The sequence below is a fragment of the Hyperolius riggenbachi genome, chromosome 1, assembly GCF_040937935.1.
Source record: "Hyperolius riggenbachi isolate aHypRig1 chromosome 1, aHypRig1.pri, whole genome shotgun sequence".
Taxonomy (NCBI): domain Eukaryota; kingdom Metazoa; phylum Chordata; class Amphibia; order Anura; family Hyperoliidae; genus Hyperolius; species Hyperolius riggenbachi.
In genome coordinates, this window is record NC_090646.1 from 473,899,923 (window position 1) to 473,925,414 (window position 25,492).

Genomic DNA, 25,492 nt, shown 5'->3' on the forward strand with positions numbered 1-25,492 from the left:
TAAACACACGGGGAAGATCTTCCCCAGTGTTTACATGTATACGGCGCTGCTGCGCAGCAGCGCCGTAGAGGAGATCGGCGATCCCCGGCCTCTGATTGGCCGGGGATCGCCGGCATCTGATAGGCTAAAGCCTATCCCATCAGGCGCAGGACGGAAATCCGTCCTGCGCCGCTCACAGAGGGAGAGAGAGGGAGGGAAGGAGGCCAGGAAGCGCTGTGGAGGGGGGCTTTGAAGAGCCCCCCCCCCCCGCAAGCAGCCGGCGGCGATCAGACCCCCCCCCAGCAGGACATCCCCCTAGTGGGGAAAAAAGGGGGGGGGGGGAAGTCTGATCGGCCTGGCTGCTATCTGATCGGTGCTGCGGGCTGGAGAGCCCACGCAGCACCGATCAGCAAAACATAGCGTGGTACAGAAGTGGTTAATAAGATGCAAATAATTAGACATTGCATGCAAACTATTGGAATTGAGAATCAAAAGCTACAGAAAGTGCATTTGACTGGCCCAAGTCCAAGATGCACACAGCTTACATTAAATTTGAATGCAACATGAGCCAAATGCCTCTTTTTTTCCCCCTGGAATATTCCTGGAGCATTCCACCCTCTCCCAGATATTTTAATGTGTAATAGATGTTTTCCACTGCTCCTACAATCCTGAACCTCTTCTCTCATCTTATAAAAATGGCCTGTTTTGCAAACGCAAGTGGGCACCTGGCCTTAAAGTACCGTAAGTCTGGTCAAGTGCTCAAGTCTGGTACGAAAGCACCTGCTTCGATCAAAGTGGGGGGGCCCTAGGAAGGCGCCAATGTCACACAGGATGATTCAACTGAGAACAACATGCAGTTGAGGGGGCCCTCCCTACAATCGAAATTTGGAGTGTGTAGGTGATGCCATTACACACAAAGCTGTGCATCCAATGCTGAATTTTAATTAAGCCTAGTACTAACGTCACTGAGGATTTCACCTTTTCAGCTGGATTTCTGTTGGCTGCAGGACTGTTTCACCTCTCAGAACTGGGTTTTCCCTGATAAACCTGCCATCAGCTTCACACCGATAGCAAGTTCATTTCCACCTTACAGTTCCTCTTCAAAGCTTCACACAGACATTAAAACTGTACTGTTTGCACACCTACCAGATAAGCAACGTTGAATCTCTCGCTCATAGTCGGTTTGGTTATTTTTTTGTATCATGGTTCCAAGATCGGCTGTGTATGGCCGGCCACCCAAAGAAAGAGACACAATCTTCTCATCAGCATGCAGTGCAGTCTCTAACAAGACACACGTGTTGGCATCATAGCAGACCCAGGATTGATCATCTGTCTGCCACTGCCATACAAAATCTGAAAGGAAATAATGCAATTCACATAAGTTAATGAGAATAACCGCAAGTCTATCATTTGTGTTTAGATTTTGGGACACAAACAGAGTCATTCTGAAAGGAAAAGATTCCCAGAATTTCTCTACATCTAAACTATAAAGGTGCTGTAATTTTCACAGCATGTTACGGAGTAACCAGAGGTCACTCTTCAGCTAGGAGTTGGTGGTTTCGTAAACAAAGGCATCAGATGATTTTTTTTGTACCAATTCCATAGCCCCAATAGGGCTGTGGAGTCGAGGCGTTAGAGCAATTTTTGGGTACCTGGAGTTGGATGATTTCTGTACCGATTCCACAGCCCTGCTAAATAGGGCAGGTCTGTCACTGCAGGAGAGAAGGTGAAAGTTACAGAGGGCCCCATTATCTGATTGCCTAGAACACAGGTGGTGTGCATGCTATGCTAAACAGCCCTGGATAGGAGAATACACAGAGCGTGCAGATAGGCCCCTATATGCAGATAGGAGGCGGAGGGGCGGCCGGTGAAAGGCAGAGGTGCCCAATGGCCGCAGGGGCAGGCCTGCAAGGAAGCCTCCAGAAGGCATTTAAGCAGGCAATACCTCTTCTCTCCCCCTCCAAATTGGCAACAATCGCACGCTGCCAATTTTAGGGAGTGAAAGCGTGGCGGTGGGGGCAGGGACATAGATGCACGACCTGCAGCAGGGGACATGCCTCTGTGTCCCATCTGCCCCCCCCCGTAGACTTCAAAGCTGACCGTGGAACAAGAATATACGCCCCTGTTTAATTACTCCCGTCGCATGCACATGGCCCCCTAGGTAGTGTGCAGATTAGGGAATAGGAACATATGTTCCTAAACCCAATCTAAGTGTTTCAAATTTAAATGATTGCTGCAACAGTAATCATTCCATTGTACATGACAGTAACTAATTTCCTATATATATATATATATATATATATATATATATATATATATATATATATATATATATATATATATCAGAAACCGAAGTGTGGCCACTTCGGGTTCTGGCCGGTCAATGTGCGAAGTGGCCGCTGCGCTGCTAAGATTAATGTATTTTCTGGCCGTCTCTGGCCAAATGTAGCAAATGTTAGTTCATTTAATGAAATGAAGCCGGCGGCAATGTAACGGAGGAAGCCGCCGGCTTCTATTCTCTCTTCCCTCCCCTGCCTCTCTCTCCTATGGGCAGCCTAGGGACACCCGAGAGTCGTTTGTGGCTGCAGGAAAGCAGAGCGGGGAGGCTGCAGACATTGCGTCTGCCAGCACCCGCTCTGCAGGAAGGAACGACTCTAGAGGGACACACATGCCCCCCCCCCCCCCCCCCGGCTGCCAGTATTGGGGAGGAGAGGAGGCAGGGGGAGGGGAGAGAGAGAGAGAGAATGGAAGCCGGCGGCTTCCTCCGTTACATTGACGCCGGTTTAATTTCATTAAATCAACTAACATTTGCTACATTTGGCCAGAGACGGCCAGAAAATACATTAATCTTAACAGGACACATTCAATTTCTAACATTAGCCGCAGCGCAGCGGGCAGTTCGCACATTGGCCGGCCAGAACCCGAAGTGGCCGGCCAGAACGCGAAGTGGCCACACTTCGGGTTCTGGCCGTAACATATACAAATTTCCTATCACTATACCAAGCCCATTAATTATGCTCCCTCCCTGCTCCATATAACACAACTGTATAAAAAAAAAAAATTGTGAATGTGAAAATTGCTCTGGTGTTTAAAGGACCACTGTCATGAAAAATTCTAAAATGTAAACTTCATGTAATTACATACAAATAAGTAGTACCTTTCATACAGAGCAAAATGAGCCATAAATGACAGTACTGTCCTCCTGTGTTGCTGTTTTGTACTAGTCCATCTCTTCATGGGGATTCTCAGCATGACTTTTATTCTTTATAAGGACACTGCCAGAAAAGGATTTATACAATGATGCTGGCCACAGCCTTCCTGCTCGCTGCACACTGATTTGGCAGTCGGACAGAGCAACTGCCATTCACTAAGTGCTTTTGAAAATAAAATAAAAAAAAACTCTGAGAATCCCCATGAGGAGATGGACTAGTCCAAAACCTCTCGGTTCTGCCAGATTTCTACTGCCTACTGTAAGTGACAAGCACCATAGGAGAAAAGTAATTCATGGCTCATATTAGTCTGGCAGAAATGTACTTCTTATTTTTACATGTAGACATGTATTTTACATTTTACTATTTTTGGGATAGTGATCCTTTAAAGGGGAAACACCCTTTAAGGTAAAGTAGTTAAAGAACACCTGTAATTAAAAAAAAGAGCCCCTTGGGTGGTACTTACCTCGGGAGGGTGAAGCCTCTGGAGCTGAATGGATCGCTCTACTTACCTGAGCAGTAGAATGGATCCGATCGGGTTTGGCTATTTCCGCCTGAGCCCGAATGAAAGCCGCCAGTGTGCCTGCATGAGGCTCTCACAGGATTGTTGTGATCCTGGAGCCATTTTCAGGGGCTGGCAGCGCTGGATCGGGGCTGCAGAGGACGGGGAAATACTCATTAGGATCCAGAGGCAAGTATACCCCGGGCTCTTTTTTTGTTACAGGTTTACTTTAACATATTGTATTACTTTATTAAAAGGCAGCATTTTTCCAACTCAATTTTCTGGTACCCATCAACTGCTTGTGTCTGATTCCACAGCCCTGCACTGTGTTACAGCATAGAATGCACAACTTGTGTGAACTGTCAAGGTGTCTGAAAAAGCCCTTCTGGGTTCTTATATTGAGCATTATTAAAGAAAGAAGACAATGCATATTCTCATCCAACAAATCTAAGAGAACATATACAGTTGTGAAGTGGTAGAAAGGCTAATTGAATCCATGAGAAAATGATCTGGAGATTGCTAAACATTAACTAAGTTATAAAATATGTGCTTGTATTTAATGTTCAGGTTAGAAAGTAAATATACATTGAGCCCACAGACTCACATTGGTCCTGTTCTTTCACTGCAAGGCGTATAGGCCGTTGGTAGCCAGTCTTTGTATTTTTCTGCACCATCCGCTTAAAATCCACTTGCAGAGACACTCCTACAGCATGAGAGACTGTAACACTTTGCTTTCCAGAACTAAGGATAGAGGACATAGAATAAGGCATAAGACAATAATAGCAATGATTCATCTTTTAAAACTAAAAGCCCAACCCCAAAAAAAAAATAATTTCCTAATCCTTTGTAAGCATTGTATGTGGGGCCTTGTTTTTAAATGTGTATTCTCTCCAGACGATTTCTACAGCTATGACTTTATGAACTGAATACCGCTCAGAAATGGTACATGTTGTTCTATCTCCTGCCAACCAAGGCACAGGAGCAGCAGCTGCAGTGCATTGCTGATATAAATGGACAATTATTCTCCCCCCCCCCCCCCCCCCCAGCAATATCCCCCTGTAACATAAAATGCTACTCCCTCTCAGTGTCCTTCTGATCATCCCCCACGATTGTAAAATACTCACCCCTCAAAAGTTCACTCTAAATGTAAAAAATGAAATTCTTTATGTCCTAGATAGGAAGGTCTGGGGTGGGATCACCTGTATGCACTCATAGCTGTGATGTGTAGTGCGCGAGTAGCTGCTGCACATCACTTTGCCACTGATCAATGCTTGCCTTGATAAAGGGACCTAGCGGGATCCCGAATCACTGACTTCTTGGTTAAAAATACAGAATATAAGGAAGTTCCAGCTTTTGAATGATTGTGGTGGGAGGCATCATCCTTCTGGATTTACTGCGCGCTACTATTGAAGTATTGTGGCTTTACCATTAGTGAGTGCAAGACAACTTTTATCAACATGATTATATTTATTGCAGTAGGCAGTAGGCATGCCACACTCTCAAAGCAAAATGCGTCCACCTCCACAGGGCTACCAGCGAATTCTGACAAATGGAGTTTAAAATTTACCAATTTGTCCATCTCTGGAGGCAGCAATAAACAAAAACTGCCTGCAATTAACAGGATATAAAGAAATTGTTTTGGGGTAGATTCTAAGTACCAGGGCTGTGGAGTCGAGGAGTCGGAGTAATTTTGGGCACCCAGAGTCGGAGTTTCAGAAACTGAGTCGGGAGTCAGAGTCGCATGATTTTTGTATAAAATCCACAGCCCTGTTAGTATTAGACTAAAGCTGGCCAGTAACGGTCCAATTTCTAGGGAAGAATCATTCGAGCGATCAGAAATTCTGATGGGATTGGTTGTAAATAAACGCTGTTGGTGGACACAATCGATTATGAACGAGCGAAAAAAATGTCGTCCGAATAAATTTTCGTCCAACCAAAATTTGGATTTTCCTGTTGGTTGTGATAGATAGGAAGCAAAGATTGGTTCGTTGATGGTGTAGTGAACGATGTATTACAATATTTCACTTCCGATCAGAATTTCTGATCCCTCAAATGATTTTTCGCTAGAAATTGGACCGTTAGTGGCCAGCTTAAGGAGTCGGATTCTGAGCAATTTTGGGTACCCGGAGTCGTGGTTTCAGAAACTGAGGAGTCGGAGTTGGAAGATTTTTGTACCAACTCCACAGCCCTGCTAAGTACTACTAATAAATACAATGGAACCTTGGTTTGCAAGCAAAATTCTTTCCAGAAACATCCAAAGTACTCATATCACAGCCACAAATTTCTCCATAAGGATTAATGGCAAATCAGATGATTCATTCCACAATCCAGAAACATTTATAGAAAAATATTTAATACAAAGTACTGTACAGAATTTTACAATAAATGCAAATAGTTACATAGTTATTTGGGTTGAAAAAAGACAAACGTCCATCGAGTTCAACTAGAGCACAAAAAAGTACAACACCAGTCTGCTCCCTCACATATCCCTGTTGATCCAGAGGAAGGTGAAAAACCCTTACAAGGCATGGTCCAATTAGCCCCAAAAGGGAAAAAATTCCTTCCCGACTCCAGATGGCAATCAGATAAAATCCCTGGATCAACATCACTGGGCATTACCTAGTAATTGTCGCCATGGATGTCTTTCAACGCAAGGAAAGCATCTAAGCCCCCTTTAAACGCAGGTATAGAACTTGCCATAACTACTTCCTGTGGGAATGCATTCCACATTTTTAAATCACTCTTACTGTAAAGAACCCTTTCCAAAATAAATGGCTAAAACGTTTTTCCTCCATGCGCAGATCATGTCCTCTAGTCCTTTGAGAAGGCCTAGGGACAAAAAGCTCATCCGCCAAGCTATTATATTGCCCTCTGATGTATTTATACATGTCAATTAGATCCCCTCTAAGGCGTCTTTTCTCTAGACTAAATAAACCCAGTTTATCTAACCTTTCTTGGTAAGTGAGACCTTCCATCCCACCTATCAATTTTGTTGCTCGTCTCTGCACCTGTTCTAATTAATAAAGGCGCTCCACCGAAGATATCTCTATGGTCATAAAACAGTAAACGAGCTGCTCAGGTTGCTGCATCCACAAGTGGTATCAATACACAACGGTCTTAATCCTCAGCACTTAGTAGTACACTTCCTCTGACGACGGCGCAAGGCCGAAACCGGTCGGGAACTGGAGATTGAGCATTGTCTGGAAATAGTATATGTGGATTTGTGTGTTTAAAGCAGGATTGTCACCATAAAAATCAAATTTCAACAGCAACTGGTCTGTATTAAGTGATAAAGAATAAAGATGTTAATCCAGCATTTAAAACTTTTTCTGCTGTTATGATTTGGAGTTATCACATACTTAAAGAGACTCTGAAGCGAGCAGTTATGTTAAGAAGTATAGCCACTGCTAAAACACCGCTATCCCGCAGCAAAACGAGCGGTTTATACCACTCAAATCCCCCCTGCAAAATGCACGACTTTCTTGGTCGTGGCTTTTGCTGCTCATGGAGGCAGAGCTTATGGCTGCAGCTCTGCCTCCATGCGCGTCAATCGCTGCACAGATCTCCGCCTCTCCTCCGCCCCTCTCTGTGAAGGCAGATTGAGAGGGGTGGGGACAGGCGGCGATCAGCGGGGATTGATGCACAGAGGCAGAGCTACAGCCATAAGCTCTGCCTCATCAGGAAGCGCTCCCTGGAGGTAGGAGAGGGGATTTGGGGGGTATAAACCCCTTGTTTTGCCGCAGGATAGCGGCGTTTTAGCAGCGGTTATGCTGATTAACATGACTGCATGTTGAAAAAGTAAATTTATACTTGCTTCAGTCTCTTTAAGGAGCACTGGCCCTTTAGTAGTCAGTGCCAAACAGTTGCATGCTGGGGGTTCTTTTTATCTATAATATCTTCCTCCTCTTCCATTTCCCTGCCTAGCTGTTTATCTGAAACACGATCCCCTGCTCACTTCACTTAAAGGAATACTATCGATTCACATATTTTTTTTCAATTGACACAGGAATTGTTTGGGAAGTGCTGCTAAGTACTGGTGTATACATTTTAGTTGCAACTTCTTTGTTTACGGTTATCAAAATACATTCAAACTTCACTGAAGCCAAAACTGAAGGCTGACTGAGCCATGAGGAGAGGGGAAATTCCCCTCACACTTGATCAGTTAACTCTATGTGTAGCTCTCTGTGTGTGACAGAGAAGAGAGCTCCCAACAGCTGCAGCTCCTGTGTCCTGTGTTACTGACTGAAGTGTCTGATGAGAGCAGAAGAAATGTAACTAATTGTCACAGCTTTTCATACTGTTTTTGCTTTCAGAGTTTGATATGTTTGATATTTGCTTTCTGTAGTCTGATATGCAACTCTGGCTGTGCATTGAAGCAGACACCCCTTCTGCAATTGATTTGTCCCAATATAGCTAAATCCTACCCTCAATAAATTATAGCTTTTGCCTCTGATATTTAACATGAAAAGTACTTAGACATTATTTGCACACTGTCATTTTAGAACACTTGGGTATCGATAGTATCCCTTTAAATCAAAACGTGGACAGTACAATACATGTGTTATGTAAGTAGATCAAGTATTTATGTACTTATATATGTGTTTTTTTCCCTGGCATAGTATGGATAATCCTACTGCTTTAGCACACTATATGCTGGTTTATATCTGAAAGGTCCCTGTTGGAAGGGCATGAGTACTTGTTTTTTATATGTTTCAGGGCTTGTTCACAATGCAGACGTTTTCGGGTTTTTTCCGCCCGCCTGCGGTTTTTAAAAACGCCCCCGACCACGTGGACAATTAATGTCTATGAGAAGGTTCATATCAACGCGGGTCGTGCGTGGTGCAGCTAGGAAAGCGGTGCGTATTCCATTTTTTGGGGGCGATTCCGCCTCAATGGAAGGTATAGGAAAATCAGCGAACATGGACAAAAACACGCATTAAAGCGATTACGCTTGTGTTTTTAAGAATACATTGTATTTATTATTTTCCGGGTCAAAGAGTTCACTTCCTGACTTGCGTCAGGGAGTGAATTACAAATCCGCTCGGAAAAAACGTTTAGAAAACCGCTAAGCACAAAAACGAATCGCCCACCCAAGCACCGGGAATCAAGAAAATAAAAAAATAAAAAAAAGACGCCTCAAAAAAAGCCCAACGTGGACGGACACATGAACGGAACGCAATGTGAACAAGGTCTCAAAGTGTATAAATGGAAATCCTGCTTCAAAGTGGATCCGAGATAAAAAAACGAACTATAAAAATTAACTTGTCTATATATCTTATAAGTTTAGATAGGTTACACAGCAAATCTAGCTGCAAACAGCTTCAACAGTTTGATTATTTATTCCTGGGATACAATGAGGGCAGTCATGTTTGTCACATTAAACACAGGCAAGCTGATAGCATCTCCAGCCCGCAGCCTGTGGAAACTTCACTCCCTTCTGCCTCTGAAATATCTGGCTAGTAACCTCCTCCTCCTCCTGGCCACACTGAGCTCCCATAAGCCCTTGCTACAGAGCAAGAGTGCCAAGGCACTCTGGAGAAGCTGTGGGCGAGGCTTGTTTAGTTTATAGGGAATTAGAGTATTAAAACAAAAAAAGTAGTATTTGGCTTTAGGAAATCCCTATAAACAATAGGAAAGGAACACAATTATGCAATGAGTAAAAGTTTACCTCGGATCCACTTTAAAGTGGATCCGAGATGAACTTTTACTCATTGTGTACCTTTCCTATTGTTTATAGGCATTAGATAAGATATATAGGCTTTAGATAAGATATATAGACAAGTTGCTTGTTATAGTTAGTTTTTCATCTCGGATCCGCTTTAAAGGGGAACTTCAGCCTAAACAAACATACTGTTATTAAGTTACATTAGTTATGTTAATTAGAATAGATAAGTAATATAATCTCTTACCCACCCTGTTTTAAAAGAACAGGGAAATGTTTGTGATTGATGGGGGCTGCCATCTTTGTCATGGGGCAGCCATCTTTTTGGTTGAAAGGAGGTGACAAGGAGCAGAAGACACAGTTCCAACTGTCCTGTGTCCTGATAACCCCTCCCAGCTGCACACACTAGGCTTCAAATGTCAAATTCAAAATGTAGAAAAAATAAAAAAAAAATTTACCAAAACAGCAGAACGAGAACATCATCATCATCAGAAATCCCATCATGCTTTGCACAGCATAAGGGGAAAATGGGCAGTTTTCTTCTGTGCAGCTAAAAATGAGGCTTGTATAAGAGAAAAAGTTCTGATGCTGTGAAACTGATAAAGAAACACCAGGCCTTTTCAGTGCCGCTGAGTCGATTTTTAGTCTGGAGGTTCACTTCAAGTATCGGTGACCAATGGATCTGTTACTTTCTTCCTGAGGTGATGGCCACTCTTTCGCTGCCTGAGCAGTGTGTGGGTGACTGCAGGTCCCCTGTGTACTACTAAGTGCTGAGGATTAAGACCTAACTGTACAGAATTTCAGTATAACAGAATCATTGCTACAGTGGTTTGCAAAAGTATTCGGCTTCCTTGCCGTTTCACATTTTGTCATATTACTGCCACAAACATGAATCAATTTTATTGGAATTCCAAGTGAAAGACCAATACAAAGTGGTGTACACGTGAGAAGTGGAACGAAAATCATACATGATTCCAAACATTTTTTACAAATCAATAACTGCAAAGTGGGGTGTGCATAATTATTCAGCCCCCTTTGGTCTGAGTGCAGTCAGTTGCCCATAGACATTGCCTGATGAGTGCTAATGACTAAATAGAGTGCACCTGTGTGTAATCTAATGTCAGCACAAATACAGCTGCTCTGTGACGGCCTCAGAGGTTGTCGGAGGGCTGGAACCCACAGGAGCGCTTTTGGCAGCGTTTTGGCAGCGCTGCGATACGCTAGCAGTTTGCCAAAACGCTGGGCTAATGTTAATGGATGGGGCAACTTCCACAGGAGCGTTTGCGTTTCTCAGAAACGCAAACGCAGGACGTGCAGCATTTTGGGAGCGTTAGTGCTTCAATGTAAAGTATTGAACCGCTAGCGGAAACGCTCAGCAAAACCTAAACTGAGCGGTTTTGCTAGCGTTTTGCGGTTCAGCACACTGTAACAAAATGAAAAATAATTCACAGGACCAATCAGGATAAAAACGCAAAACGCAAAACGCTAGGCACCCGCTGGGGAAAAAAATACAATGTTGCAAAACACGACCAAAAACGCGCATGAATCCGCTTGCAAACCGCTCAGACAAAACGCTAGCGGTTGCGTTTTGCGTTTGCGGTTTTCAGTGGGTTCCAGGCCTAAGAGAATATTGGGAGCAACAACACCATGAAGTCCAAAGAACACACCAGACAGGTCAGGGATAAAGTTATTGAGAAATTTAAAGCAGGCTTAGGCTACAAAAAGATTTCCAAATCCTTGAACATCCCACGGAGCACTGTTCAAGCGATCATTCAGAAATGGAAGGAGTATGGCACAACTGTAAACCTACCAAGACAAGGCCATCCACCTAAACTCACAGGCCAAACAGGGAGAGCGCTGATCAGAAATGCAGGCAATAGGCCAATGGTGACTCTGGACGAGCTGCAGAGATCTACAGCTCAGGTGGGGGAATCTGTCCATAGGACAACTATTAGTCGTGCACTGCACAAAGTTGGCCTTTATGGAAGAGTGGCAAGAAGAAAGCCATTGTTAACAGAAAGCATAAGGCCCGTTTGTAGTTTGCCACAAGCAATGTGGGGGACACAGCAAACATGTGGAAGAAGGTGCTCTGGTCAGATGGGACCAAAATGGAACTTTTTGGCCAAAATGCAAAACGCTATGTGTGGTAGAAAACTAACACTGCACATCACTCTGAACACACCCTCCCTACTGTCAAATATGGTGGTGGCAGCATCATGCTCTGGGGTACTTTCTCTTCAGCAGGGACAGGGAAGCTGGTCAGAGTTGATGGGAAGATGGATGGAGCCAAACACAGGGCAATCTTGGAAGAAAACCTCTTGGGAGTCTGCAAAAGACTTGAGACTGGAGCGGAGGTTGACCTTCCAGCAGGACACCAACCCTAAACAAAGAAAATCTGTACTCTAAAATGCTTACAATAAAAAGCATACCATTCTATTCATTATGTTCTCCTGGGCCCCTCTGTGCTGTTTCTGCCACTGCCTGCTGCAATCCTGGCTTGTAATTGCCAGTTTAGGCAGAGTTTACAAACAAAATACATGGCTGCTAACCAGAGTGTGATAGGCTAAGAGGAGAGCTTGGAGAGGGTGTGTAAAGATTCTGCCTATCACAAGCAGTGCTGCACATTGCACACATTCCAGCCTGAGCCCGACAGAGGAAAGATGATAAGACTTATTACAGAGACAGTGCAACTAGAAAAGGCTGCAATAAGCCAGACCACATTAGAACAGGTATAAGAGCTTATAGGATAGAAGAAATAAGGCTCAAAATTTTGTTACACAGTCTCTTTAAAGCCAGGGCAACAATGGAATGGTTTAAAACAATACATATCCATGTGTTAGAATGGCCCAGTCAAAGTCCAGATCTAAACCCAATCGAGAATCTGTGGCAAGATCTGAAAACTGCTGTTCACTAATGCTGTCCATCTAATCTGACTGAGCTGGAGCTGTTTTGCAAAGAAGAATGGGCAAGGATTTCAGTCTCTAGATGTGCAAAGCTGGTAGAGACATACCCTAAAAGACTGGCAGCTGTAATTGCAGCAAAAGGTGGTTCTACAAAGTATTGACTCAGGGGGCTGAATAATTACATACACCCCACTTTGCAGGTTTTTTTTTTTTTTTTTTTTTTAATGTTTGGAATCATGTATGATTTTCGTTCCACTTCTCACGGGTACACCACATTGCATTGGTCTTTCATGTGGAATTTCAATAAAACTGATTCATGTTTGCGGCAGTAATATGACAAAATGTGGAAAACTTCAAGGGGGCCGAATACTTTTGCAAACCACTGTATCTGTTAGCTCACCCCAACCTTTTTTTGTGCAGAACTTATCCAATTACAGTTTGTGTCTACTTTTGAGGATTAAACAGAAATGTGACATTGTACAGTCCCTATAGTCACATTAAAGTGGAACCAAATAAAAAATAAAATATTTCAGAAATAAAATCTATTTTCTAAATTATAATAATAAATAGCAGCCTTTTTTCAGCTGCATGATGACAAATGAAAAATATTTTACATTTATTGGAGGAACCCCTCCCTTCCTTTCATATTGCCGGGACAGAATCCGGTAAACTGGTGGAGTAGGTGGTGTCTGGCAAAGGAGGAATTGCTAATGGCTGCCTCCAGTATAACACTAGTTTTTAAAAGAGAAGGGTGAAAAGTATGCACTGAAATGTTCATAGGCTTGAAGGAGTGTTTATTGCAGGTCTGGAGAGCGCAGCAGTTTCTACATAACGTTTCATTCCAAATTGGACTTCCTGCAGCGATCCCAGGACTTGTTGGACAGTAGATATATGTGTAATATACGGATTATGTACATTAGATATATGTGCAATATATAGATTGTGGCGCAGTGTTCATTTTAATATGTTTATCTTTGTATGTGTCAGAGTGGTGCAATTAAATATTTTAATAATTTAAAAATGTTTGGTTTGGGTCCGCTTTACAATCCTGCAGCATCAAAGGGAGAAGAACCATTGGCTCAATTATGATAGTTTGTTGCACCATTTTATGCTTGTATGCTATGAAATTTCTTGTATATCAAGTCAAAATTTCATAAAACATTTTGCTTGTCTTGCAAAGCGTTCTTTAAAAAGACACTGAAGTGGGAAAAAAAAGTATGATATAATGAATAGTATGTGTAGTACAGATAATTAATAGAACATTTATAGCAAAGAAACTAAACTTATTTAATAATGCATTGTATGTGTAGTACAGCTAAGAACCAGAACATTAGTAGCAAAGAAACAAGCCTTATATTGTTTCCAGTACAAAAAAAAGAGTTAAGAAACTTCAGTTGCTATCCATGCAAAAGAGCTTATCTGAGCTCTCCAACCCTACTTGGGTCTGAGACAGTCCTATTTTCTGAAGCACTTATATCAAAAGAAACAGTGAGAGGCAGCTTCTGATAAGGCAGGGGAGTTTAAAGGGTCATTAGCTCTGCTTCATAGTTTAAAATACATTGTGATTTGTTATTGCATGAGAGAATAATGCAATGTTATAAATGAAAAAAAAAAACTATAGAACTCTAAATACAAAATGAGACTTCACTTCAGATTCCCTTAAACTGAGTTACTTTCAATCCAAGGTTTTACTGTATATTGTTGCCTTAGCTTTGTAAATGCTATCTGGGGCAGGGTATACGTATGCATAGAAATGATTAGGTCTATACACAAAATAGGAGATACTGCTGTACATACAAAAAGAGCCAAACGTATTCCTTTACCAACCTCATAGGAACTGAACCAAAATTCCAGCTGGATCATAATAGTAAGAAAACAGAGCCCAATCTCATACTATGCCTTTAGTCATCTAATAAAATGGTGGGATTGGCCGAAGATAAAGGCCAATTGGATTTGAAAACGTTTTTTGGACAATACACCCCCCCCCCCCCCCACACACACACACACACGAAGTAGGAGATGGCTAATGGTTCCTTCTGAGGCTTCTTTCTGTTAGCATCCGGATGTGTGTGAACTGCTGTCACAGTTCTAAAATAGAGCAGTAAGGATCTCCACATCTGAGGGCTGCCACTACTAATAGGATTACTTTGGTGCTTCTATGCTGCATTATAGTTTCTGCAGTTGTTTGGCAGGGTTTGAGCAGACAGCAAGCACAAGATATATGCTTTTGTAAAATGCACTTGTTGTTAATGCCAGTCAGAGCAACTTACCTGAGTGCTTTATTAATCTGGCTGTTTATATCATCAGCATAAACCATCCACTCATCTCCATCATTCAGCCATTCCCAGCGTGTCTCTACTTCTGATTTTACAGATTTTGATATGGCTTTTCCAGAACCATTTATTGCACAATTTTCATCTTCCGGCTCAGCTTTGACTGCGATGTCTGGATCTGAGTCTCTCTCAGCTTTTCTTTTCTGGGATACTGAAATTAGAGACAAGGGGCATGATTCACAGAGCTTTTTCCCCTTATCTATGTTACATTTTTTAACTCCCAAAGAGCAAAAAAACAATACAATTAAGGTAAGACAAGTTATATAAAAATGAAGTTGATCAGGAACAACTTACTTTCAGTGATTATTTTGCTCGTAAATGTGCTGAAAGATTAATTAATCACTGAGAAAAAGTAATTTATGAGAAATGTTGTGAATGGACTCCAATGTCTATGATGCAAGTAAAGTATACTAATGTACCCAATTAGCAAGCACTAACCAGTAAGCATCTATAATAATTTAAAGGTAACATCCGAGCTGAAATAAAAAAAATGACACCTACTTACCCTTGGTTTCCTCCAGCCGCAGCCGCTGTGTACCTCGACGGTGCAGAGGCCAGCCTCACCAGGCCGTCCTCTACTACGTCTGCGCCACTGTCAATCACTCGCACATGGTGTGTAGTTCGCACATGCCCAGTACACTCCACACCACGTGCGAGTGATTGATAGCGGCGCTCACACAGGTCACCAGGTCAACCTCTGCACCGTCGGGGACCGGGAGCCAGTGGCTGAGAGCGGAGTGAGTTCAAGTTACACCCCGGTCAATGTCCATTGTTTCTATAGAAATATGGCTGCACAGTTTTGTACTACACACAGCAGTACAAAGCTAACAGTTGCACTATTTCAAACAAAAATCTCTCTCTGCTCTAATCTCTTGGATTTCAAGTGGTACAAAACAGTTACTATAACTACTGATGTTACCTCAATGATTTTCAATCTGGAAATGTTGATCTTTCACATAATTAGCTTAAAGGGAACCTAAATTGAGAAGGATATGGATTTTTCCTTTTAACATAATACCAGTTGCCTGACTCTCCTGCTGATCCTGTGTTGCCAATACTTTCAGCCACAGCCCTGAACAAGCATACAGATCAGGTGCTCTGACTTTAGTCAGACTGGATTAGCTGCATGCTTGTTTCAGGTGTGTGATTCAGCCCTACTTCAGCCAAAGGGATCAGGACTGCCAGTCAACTGGTATTGATTAAAACAAAACATACATATCTCTCTCAGTTCAGGTTCCCTTTAAGGTGCCCATACACTATGAGACATTCTTCAGCAGATTCTGCTGAAGACGGTTGCCCAAACATGCTGTCTGACCTAAATTTCGATAGTTTCTAGCAGAGATCTACTGTGTTACTAATTGGCAAGGACAGTTCTTTAAAGGTTGATTGGGAGTGGACCTAAAGCCAGTGACACATCCCCCTTCTAGTGATGGGGGATGTGTCTAGAACTCATGAAGAAGCATATGATCAGTTTTGTCAGGTGATAGATATGCAAGTCTCTGATTTGCTAGTCCTAATCATGTGCTATAGCAGGATGTGATCACAGCTTATCAGTGCTTTACAAATCTCTCAGCTGTTCAAACCAATCACATTTTTCCATGAGAACCTCTAGACATGGAAAATTAAAGACTGGGTCTGGACCTGGATTTGGGCTGATTGGCACTTGTAATAAATTGGCCAATTTTCCCAAATCCAGGTTGAGACCCGGTTTTTCCTTTTCTTTAGCTTGAGGCTACACCTTTAGTGGCTACAGGTGTACATCGGTTGACTCCCTGGTCCTGCATAACTTGGGTTGTAGCACTGAGAATCTCTGTATTGCTTCTCCTAGACATGACCATCACTATACTGTTTAACCACCCTGGCGTTCTATTGATTGCTCCAGGGTAGCTGTGCAGCACTATTTTTAAATTTTTTTTTGTTTCAATCATGTAGCTAGCCTAGCGCTATCTACATGATAGCAGCTGAGCAGTGGCATGCTCCCGCCGAGCAAACAGGAAATTCCGTTCAGAACGTTATGCGGCGGGTAGCGGTGCATTGGCGGCGATCGTCCCCAACACGCAGCTAGCAAAGTGCTAGCTGCGCGTTTGAAAAAAAAATTATGAAAATCGGCCCACCAGGGCCAGAGCAATCCAGCGCGGCAGTCATGGACGAGCTGAGCTCGTCCACACCGCTAAGCTGGTTTTTAATGCTCTCCCTAGGGCACTATGCAGAGTATTAGTGCAGCAAAGAGCTCTATTGCTAGGCATATATAATGCATTTTTTTTTCCACTCGATTCTCCGCTCGATCAATTTTGTCGCTCGATTCTCTTATATTCCGCTCCTTTTTCTTATCTTTTTCCATTCACTTCTATGCAATGCTGTGGAGTCGGTACAAAAATCTTCCAACTCCTCAGTTTATGAAACCTCCAACTCCAGAGAGTACATTTGAAATCGGCGCTGGTAGACTTGGGCGCAGGATACAGCCTGTATATGGCTGATCCTGCTTCTGCACAAGTACGGGCCGCTTTAATTACTATTCCCCCTCCAGGCCGACATGGATAGTGGGGGAATGAAATAATTTGGCTTCCAGCGATTGCTGGAGGCCGAATTATTGTGTTTTTAAGCAACCTCGGCTCCGTCTTCTGACGGCGCCGACGTTACTCACTGAGCGCTGCAATAGGAGTGATTCCTATTACAGTGTATGGAGGCGCTGGCTGCGCCCAAATCTAGCAGCGCTGGAAAGCACTGCTCCGACTCCAGATACCCAAAATGGCTCAGACTACTTAACTCCTTAGTCTAATATTTACCAAGGCTGTGTAATTTATACAAAAAAAGGTACTTATCCGTTAGCCGGGCGCATCCGGCAGGTGGCGCTGATTACTATTCCCCCTCCAGGCCGACATGGATAGTAGGGAAAGATGAAACTCTGGTGGAGTTTTGTCGCCACCTAGAGGATGCGCCTGGCTAACGGATAAGTACCAAAAAAAATAATCCGCCTCCGACTGCTCAGTTAATGAAATCACCGACTTCGACTCCAATTCCGGGTACCCAAAATGGTTTCGACTCCACAGCCCTGCTTCTAAGAGAAATAGAGCAGAAAATCGATCAAACGGGAGATCGTATATGTCGGAAATTATCTATCAAGCCATCTTTCTGTGGCAGAAACGAACCATGTATTCCCAGCATATCACCTTTCCAGCTGGCACGCTCCTTTCTCTGTGCTGCCATTATCTCCCAATGCCCGTAGTGACCTGGTAGCATGTACGCAATCATACACCGGTTCGCAGGGTCACCATGGTCACCGGAAGATGGCAGCACAGAAGTAGGACAGAGAGGTGAGTAAAAGAGCTTTCCTGCACTAACACTCTGCATAGAGTGCTTGAGAGAGCAGCATAAACAGGGGGAACACCTGGGGGAGTGGTAGCAATTGATTGTTAATAGTTTTCATGTCTGAATATTTCAATCATTAAGCATCGTGTGGCAGAGATAAATCCTCTCCAATCGGCATCTGTTCTTTTGGACAAGGATGAAAATCTGCTAGTGTATGGCAGGCTTAATTAGATGTCGCATCTGGTATGACTTGTCGGATATGGTAGCTGCAGAAAAGCAACATAAACAGCTAGTGACAGATACGCATTTCCTGCTCAGGCACAATACCAGCTGACTTTTATACAGCATGCACATGTCTGTAGGTCTCACCCCGTGGCCTGCGCTCCCGCCCGGAACCTCTCCTGCCCGACATCTTCAGTCAGATATTCCCGTTTCCCGAGCTAGAGCTACTAGATGTTTTTTCCTGGCTGGCTCATAGCAACACCTCTCATTGGTCCGTGGAGCTGTCACTCGCAAGCCTGCTCGCTAACATAGGTGGAATGTGAAATGTGTGGCACAGCACGTGGTAGGAGAGTTTCGTTTTCGCGGGATATTGGCTGGCCGTGAGAAGCAGCCGATTGGCTGTCTGCTTAAGGTGGGTGGGCCCAGTGGCCGAAGCAAGGTGGTTGGCTTCCCTTTAGAACGACGAGGCCGGGACTTCACAGGACAAGTCCAGACACAGAACTATGTTGTCGGTTCGACTCCGGTTCCAGCAATGGCGGGTGAGTTATTCGGGTCACCCTGCTGCCTACCAGATAAAGACCTTTTAATAAAGTACATTGTTAATTCATAACGAATGGTGTCATCAACGCTGTGCAAGATAACCTTAGTGACTACTAGTCTCCGCCCTTTTATTTGCATGTATTGCGGTTGCTTCTGGGAAATGGTCATACCGTTCCTGAAGCACGTTGTCTTATCTGTTTTCCTGTTCATATGGGTTGCTATTAAACATTTGCAGTAATGACCTAACGAGTTATTTTATTAGAAAATATTGGAAATGTAGCAGCAAGGTAGACAAGTCACCCTAATGTGCGCACTACAATATGAGCGGAGTATATATACGGTGAGCCTGCTAGTGAATTACGTAGAGCGGAAGGGAAGCTCAACATTGAGGTCACGTGCAGAGTGCGTCACTTGTGTGGTGTCACTCCTACACCTCTGGGAAGGTCTGAGACAGGAGCCTCTAGTCGCCCTCGCAGGGCGTCACCCAACTTCGGGGTGAGTGAGTCCCCAGGAACCCCACGCTGGAGTGGACCGGTCCGTCATGTGGGTGTGGCCATGCAGGAGACGCTTGGTGGTCTGTGGCGGGAGGAGCGGCGCTTAGATTCGAGTTCCGCCCCCCTTAGCTTGCAGTACCGCCTGGCTGATGCTTTCACACCCCCGGACCTTGGAAGTGGCTCACGGCTGGCATGCTTAGTCCGATGGCTGAGATGATGCAGTGTGTGTGCGCGCGCATCATAACCCAAGTCAGACTACTCTCCCGCCGCTCTTTTAGTTCTACTGATAACGGAAAAGCTGAAACGCCAAGTTCGGATCTTTTCAATGATCCGGATGATTCGAATCGGATCATTGCAGAGATCCGGATCTTTGATCCGAATCTCGGATCATTTTACTACAGAAGCATTTGGGGGGTGAAATGACTAGCAGGGCAGGAGAAGGAGAGGGGGGTGGACACACAGAGAAGGGGAGAAGATGGACAGAGGGCAGGGAGTGGAGGAGGGACGAGCAGAGAGCAGAAATGTTTGCTTGCACACAATACCCATATGCTGCAATCATAAGCTGTACATGTATTTCACCTATTCACCTATATGTTCATCTGTATACCTTGAATGGAAACGTCGTACAGTGAAAGAAAGCATTCCCAGAAGATAAGTGCAGCTGTTTAGTGCCCAGTGCAGGAGGATCATTTTGCCCTGCAATCACAGTGCCTGCAAAGTTGCTGTGCTGAGCTGAGCCAAAAGCTTCCAATGTGATCACTGTGCACAACTAGGAACAGACAGCCTATAATGAGCAGCGCATTGCAGCCAGTATGTGTGCTCTACACATATCTGGCAGTGGTACCCATGTCCCCTCTCTCTCATCTACATTTGGCTGCAAGGCGGCCTCCACTTCAACTCAGCGATCCATCCCTGCTCTACTTCCAGGACCCCGCTGCCCTAGTGTTGTCCGGATCATGAACGATTCGGATCTTTGATCCGAATCTATTTAATGAGTCGATCATCCGAATCATCAAAATGAACGATTCGGATCGCAAAAGGGGCGGGGCCAGAAGCGACACGCCCCTCTCAGCGGGCAGCGGGGTCCTGGAAGCAGAGCTGAGATGGATCGCTCTGTTGGATGGGAGGCAGCCTTGCAGGGACAGCAGGTAGATAAGAGAGAGGGGACATGGGTGCCACTGCCAGATATGTGTAGAGCACACATACTGGCTGAAACGTGCTTCTCATTATAGGCTGGCTGTTCCGTAGTTGTGCACAGTGAACACATTTGAAGCTTTTGGCTCAGCACAGCTCAGTAACTTTGCAGGCACTGTGATTGCAGGGCAAAATGATCCTCCTCCACTCGGGAGTCGGCACTAAACAGCTGCACTTATCTTCTGGGAATGCTTTCCTTCACTGTGTGACGTTTGCATGGAAAGTACACAGATGAGCATATAGGTGAAATAAATACATGTACAGCATATGATTGCAGCATGTGGGTATTGTGTGCACAAACATTTCTGCTCTCTGCTCGTCCCTCCTCCCTTCTCTGTCCACTCCCTGCCCTCTGTCCATCTTCTCCCCTTCTCTGTGTGTGTCCACCCCCCTCCCCTTCTCCTGTCCACAGCAGGGAAAGACCTGTCCTGCTAGTCATCTCACCCCGAATGCTTCGGTAGTAAAATGATCCGAGATTCGGATCAAAGATCCGGATCTTTTCAATGATCCGATTCGAATCATCCGGATCATTGAAAAGATCCGAACTTCCCATCTCTACGCTGCCCGCTGAGAGGGGGCGTGTCGCTCCTTGCCCCGCCCCTTTTTCGATCCGAATCACTCATTTTGATGATTCGGATGATTCGACTCACAAAATAGATTGGATCGTTCATGATCCGGACAACACTACGCCACAGAGTAGAGACACCTGTCAGCTGATAATCCTCGAAGACTGCGAGAAGCTTGTACACGGTTCTGTTGTTTCCTCCATCACATTTATAATTGAAGTTGCATTAAAAATTCTGTTGAGTGAATTTTACCACGTTATACATGTCGTGTCTAGAGTTTTGGTGACGCATTAAAGCTAACCCTTGAACAAATACAGAAAAACTGAGGGAATGATCCAGAGGCTTCTCCAATCCTCCTCCAGGCATACTTAAAGGGACACTTAAAGCAGTAATAAATAACAGTATAAAAAAGCCGTCCTGTGCCCTCACAGTCACTCATGAAGCTTCAGGTCCCCTGCCGCCAGCTAGCTTCGTTTTCGCTGACAGGCCTGGCCATACGTATTTTTCTTTGCGTTCCGGTCCACAATAGTGCCCTGCACCTGTGCAGGACGCTATTGAGGACGGGAACATGAAGAAAGATACACGTGGCCAGACCTGCGCAGGCACAGAAAGCCCGCCGACTCCCTGTCAGGGCCTGTCAGCTAAAACGAAACTAGCTGTCAGCGAGGGACCAGAGGTTCCGTGAGTGGCTGCAGGGGGCTGGTAGAAGCCCCAGGCAAGTAAAACTGATTTTTTTTTTTATTCCTGGCTTAAGTGTCCCTTTAATAAAGTAGAATGTGAAGTAGGCATGTGAAGGAAATGTGAAAGTCAGTACTGCTGTTAACAACTTTTATTTTAACCTCGCAGGTGCATTACACATGCATTGCAAACGTGTCAAGAGTGAATTATAAACATACTGGACAGTGGAGGAATGTAGAGGTGTGGCAGGTGCTGGGCACTGCATTTTGCGCGTTATGTGCTTCTACTGAGGCTGCATAATAAAAGAGCAGCTGGAAAGTTGGATGCCTATGAAAGCCCCCCCCCGTACCTTCACAGCCCCTTACGTGATGGCTAATCCTAACTGAGGGCCCCCCCCCCCCCCGCCACCACACACAAACACCTGACCTAATGCCTAAACCCCGCCCACAAACACCCTACCTGATGCCTAACCACCCCTCCTCTATGCCTACATTTTCTGTCCCTCAACACAAAACTAAAATAATGCAATTTTTTGGGTGCCACCGTGGGCGCCCATTGAGGCAAGATTTGCACCGCTTACCTGCGGTGCCTGACATTTATATGGATCTATTGCCCAAATTTCTCCTCAATGCTGCTATTTAAATGGGCGCCTATGGTGTCGCCCCGACTTCTGCCGATAACAGACACCCAAACTTCCTGCTTCTCTCCTCCTGCCCATCCCACCGCTGCTTGCCAGGACCCTCTTCTTCTTCAAGGCTGTGCTTCCCTCCATGTATGAGTGCGGGTTACACTGTGCAATAGCACAGACGCACATACACAGCTTTTTCTAGCATGCATGAGTGGCTCTGTGCTGCTGCACAGGCGCGGAGAGGACTCGCACAGGCACGACCACGCTCATAGGGGAGCTCAGCCACAAGAGCAAATCCGACATGCTCTTGTCAGATTTGCTTAGAGGGTCCCAGCGCTGCATTGGTGGTGTTCATGGGGAAAGCCTCAGGACTTTCCAGAGGGATTTTTTTCTTTATTTGCTCACGGGTTTGGTTTATTAATTAACCAAAACTCTGGATAACACATAGTACACAAGGGTGATGGGAAGCAATAAGGGCATCCCCTGCTGGCCACCTAAATGAAGTGCAGAGCACTGGAGAGAAGTTCCTGCATAAAATGCAAAAACATTGCAACAATATATACATGTACACTGGGGGGCGGGGGGGGGAGCTAACCTGACTACCTGTACTGAAGAGGGTGTTATTCCGATTATCTATACTACCTATACAGAGGGTCTACTTCTGGCATCCTACACTGCCTACCCATACTAGTGCAAACTATAGCTATAAAGTCTCTGGCTACCTGTACAGGGGGTATCTCTAGCTACTAATATCTACCTCGGGCACAAAGGTACCTTTCATTATTTTTTTTTATTTTTTGAGGGGGCAATCAAAACTTTGCTCTGTGTCCCCATGATTTCTAGCAAGCTTGCATGCTAATAGTATGGAGCTTGGACAATTCGATTCCTGATTCCTTTGGCCCAATTTCAAATGCAAATAATAAAATATACAATCAGGGATGTAGAGTCGGAGCAATTTTGGGTACCCGGAGTCAGAGTTGGAGTCGGAGTCAGTGATTTCATAAACTGAGGAGTCGGATGATTTTGTACAAAATCCACAGCCCTGGTAAGTATTAGACTAAGGAGTCGAGGAGTTGGAGTCGGAGCCATTTTGAGTACCCGGAGTCAAAGATGGAGTCAGTGGTTTCATAAACTGAGGAGTCGGAGTTGGAGTCGGAAGATTTTTGTACCGACTCCACAGCCCTGAATACAATATTAAAGGACACCTGAAGTGAGAGGGATATGGAAGCTGCCATATTTAATACCTCATAAAGTGCATGTCCTCACTGCAGGTTAGATACATTCTTATGTAGAGACAAGGCTCTGGATACTATAGATCCTTCCCGGTCCTCTGTCCGTCCCGTTGGTCCACCAATGCCCCTTGTAAGATTTATGTGCCCAGCTGTGTGTTTGGTACTCCTTAACAGGTTTCTGAAGTACTCCTGTCCCCGAGTGCTTTAAAAGAATGGGCGCATCCGGACTCGCACGTATGCAGGAGGAATTCGCTCGTCTTCAGAAGTACTCCAGAATGAGAGTACTTCTGAAGCCTGCATGAGCAGTCTAGAAAAGGTATGCAACCTAGCAGGTACAGGCTGTAAAAAGTCTGTACGTAGCAACGATGGGGGTGAGGAGCACACATGAAGCTTAGTATCTAGCGTCCAGAGGCTTCCCACTACTTAAAGAGACTCTGAAGCGAGAATAAATCTCGCTTCAGAGCTCATAGTTGCTAAAACACCGCTATCCCGCGGCTAAACGGGGGTCCCTTCACCCCCAAACCCACCCCCGCAACACTTGGTCGTTCCTGGAGGCAGGGCTAATGGCTGCAGCCCTGCCTCCAGTCGCGTCTATCAGCGGCGCATCGCCGCCTCGCCTCTCCCCCGCCCCTCTCAGTGAAGGAAGACTGAGAGGGGCGGGGGAGAGGCGGAGATACGCGCTGTCAGACGCGCGTGGGGCAGGGCTGCGGCGGTTAGCCCTGCCCCAACCAGGAAGAGGGGATGCGCTGCACGGAGGGGGATTTGGGGGTGAAGAGACCCCCCTTTAGCGGCGGTTTAGCAGGGGCACACATGCCCCTGCTATCTTTGAGGTCTGAAGCAAGATTTATTCTCGCTTCAGACTCTCTTTAAGTAAGTGTCTAAATTACCGTAGCAACCTTTTCTCCTCACAGGTTTAAGACAACACATTAGAAAGTTGTTCATGGCTGGGTCAGGCATCAGTGCTTGCCTCCCCTGTGTATGAGTATGGCCGCAAGGTGGAAGGACAACCTGCACAGTAGTACGGAGTCACATGTGCAGGGCTTTTTCCTTTGTGCACAAACGGCTCTGTGTTACTGGGCAGACTGAGCACTGGCTTGAGCCGGGATTCAATCCCTTGTCAAAGGGCAAAAATCCCACATCAAAGGCAACAAACAGCCTTACAGGCTGTTGCTGTCCAGCAAGAGAGAGGAAGGAGGCGCCGTGGACAGGTCAGTGTCCGCTGACGATTTGCCAGATATTTTTTAGTCCAGGGTGATCCACTAAATTGATTTTGGCTGAATATCGGTCGATCAGGAATCATTTGCAGCATGATATATTGACTATTCTAATGATTGAGTCGGCCAGATATCGATGCAAAAAATTGACAAGTGTATGGCCATCTTAACACCGTTTTTGTGGATATCCACACAGGGATGTAACTAGTTAACCGCTAAGGCCTGGGACCCACTAGGAATTGCTGCAGCAATGTGTGCAGTGATTACTAGGGTGTTAACGATGGCGATTTCCCAACGCTTGGAAGTGCTGTACAGTAACCTGTACAGTGCCTCCAATTTGCAATTCGTTTTTTTTTTTTTTAAATAAAACTTCATTATACTTAACAGGCATTCTTCTTCCATCTGTAGCTCCTCCCCCAAAGGTAGAGGTCATAGGTTCTTCTCCATGACCAATCAGAGAAGCGCCTGCGATCTCTTCCTTTAGGAGGCGGGGCTACGGACAGAAGAAAGAACTAGAGGGACCTGGTAAGTATAGCATTATTATCCCCTTCCCGACCGTCTAACGCCGATAGGCGTCGGGATGGTTGCAGCCCCAGGACCACCTAATGTCAAGTCCTGGTTTTGCAGTTTAGCAGGGAACACATGCGCGATCGTTCCCTGCCAATTCACGGAGCTCAGCTCCGTGATCAGCCTGATAGCTGCAATTCACGATTCCTATATACTCATAACAAGAAATAAAGGTGTATTTTTTCAGATTTGCACGTGTCACTTGTTACAAGCCCTTATTTGCAAAAATAACAATAATATACTCGCGTAATATACATATT

At 44.9% G+C, this 25,492-nt stretch overlaps 2 protein-coding genes across 4 annotated transcripts in view; one reads left to right on the forward strand and one right to left on the reverse strand.

Moving 5' to 3' along the window:
* Positions 1–18,859, reverse strand: part of PARP2 (poly(ADP-ribose) polymerase 2) — a 70,731-nt gene extending 51,872 nt beyond the window's left edge. The window contains exons 1-4 of the mRNA XM_068241165.1: positions 18,267–18,859; positions 14,526–14,739; positions 4,295–4,431; positions 1,126–1,332 (exon numbers count right to left, since the gene is read on the reverse strand). Of these exons, the coding sequence (XP_068097266.1) occupies positions 1,126–1,332; positions 4,295–4,431; positions 14,526–14,739; positions 18,267–18,309 (601 nt within the window). The 5' untranslated portion in view covers positions 18,310–18,859. The remainder of the gene's footprint in view (positions 1–1,125; positions 1,333–4,294; positions 4,432–14,525; positions 14,740–18,266) is intronic.
* The window catches only part of METTL17 (methyltransferase like 17), a 40,089-nt gene continuing 32,456 nt past the window's right edge, over positions 17,860–25,492 (forward strand). The window contains exon 1 of one of the 3 annotated variants that reach the window (XM_068241198.1): positions 17,860–17,902. Coding sequence is in view for 2 of the 3 variants with exons in the window: in XM_068241188.1 (XP_068097289.1) it covers positions 18,623–18,658 (36 nt within the window). In the remaining variant the exon portion in view is untranslated. Of the gene's footprint in view, positions 17,903–18,483; positions 18,659–25,492 lie in introns of those variants that run through there. The other 2 variants (XM_068241188.1, XM_068241178.1) reach the window with 2 other exon arrangements.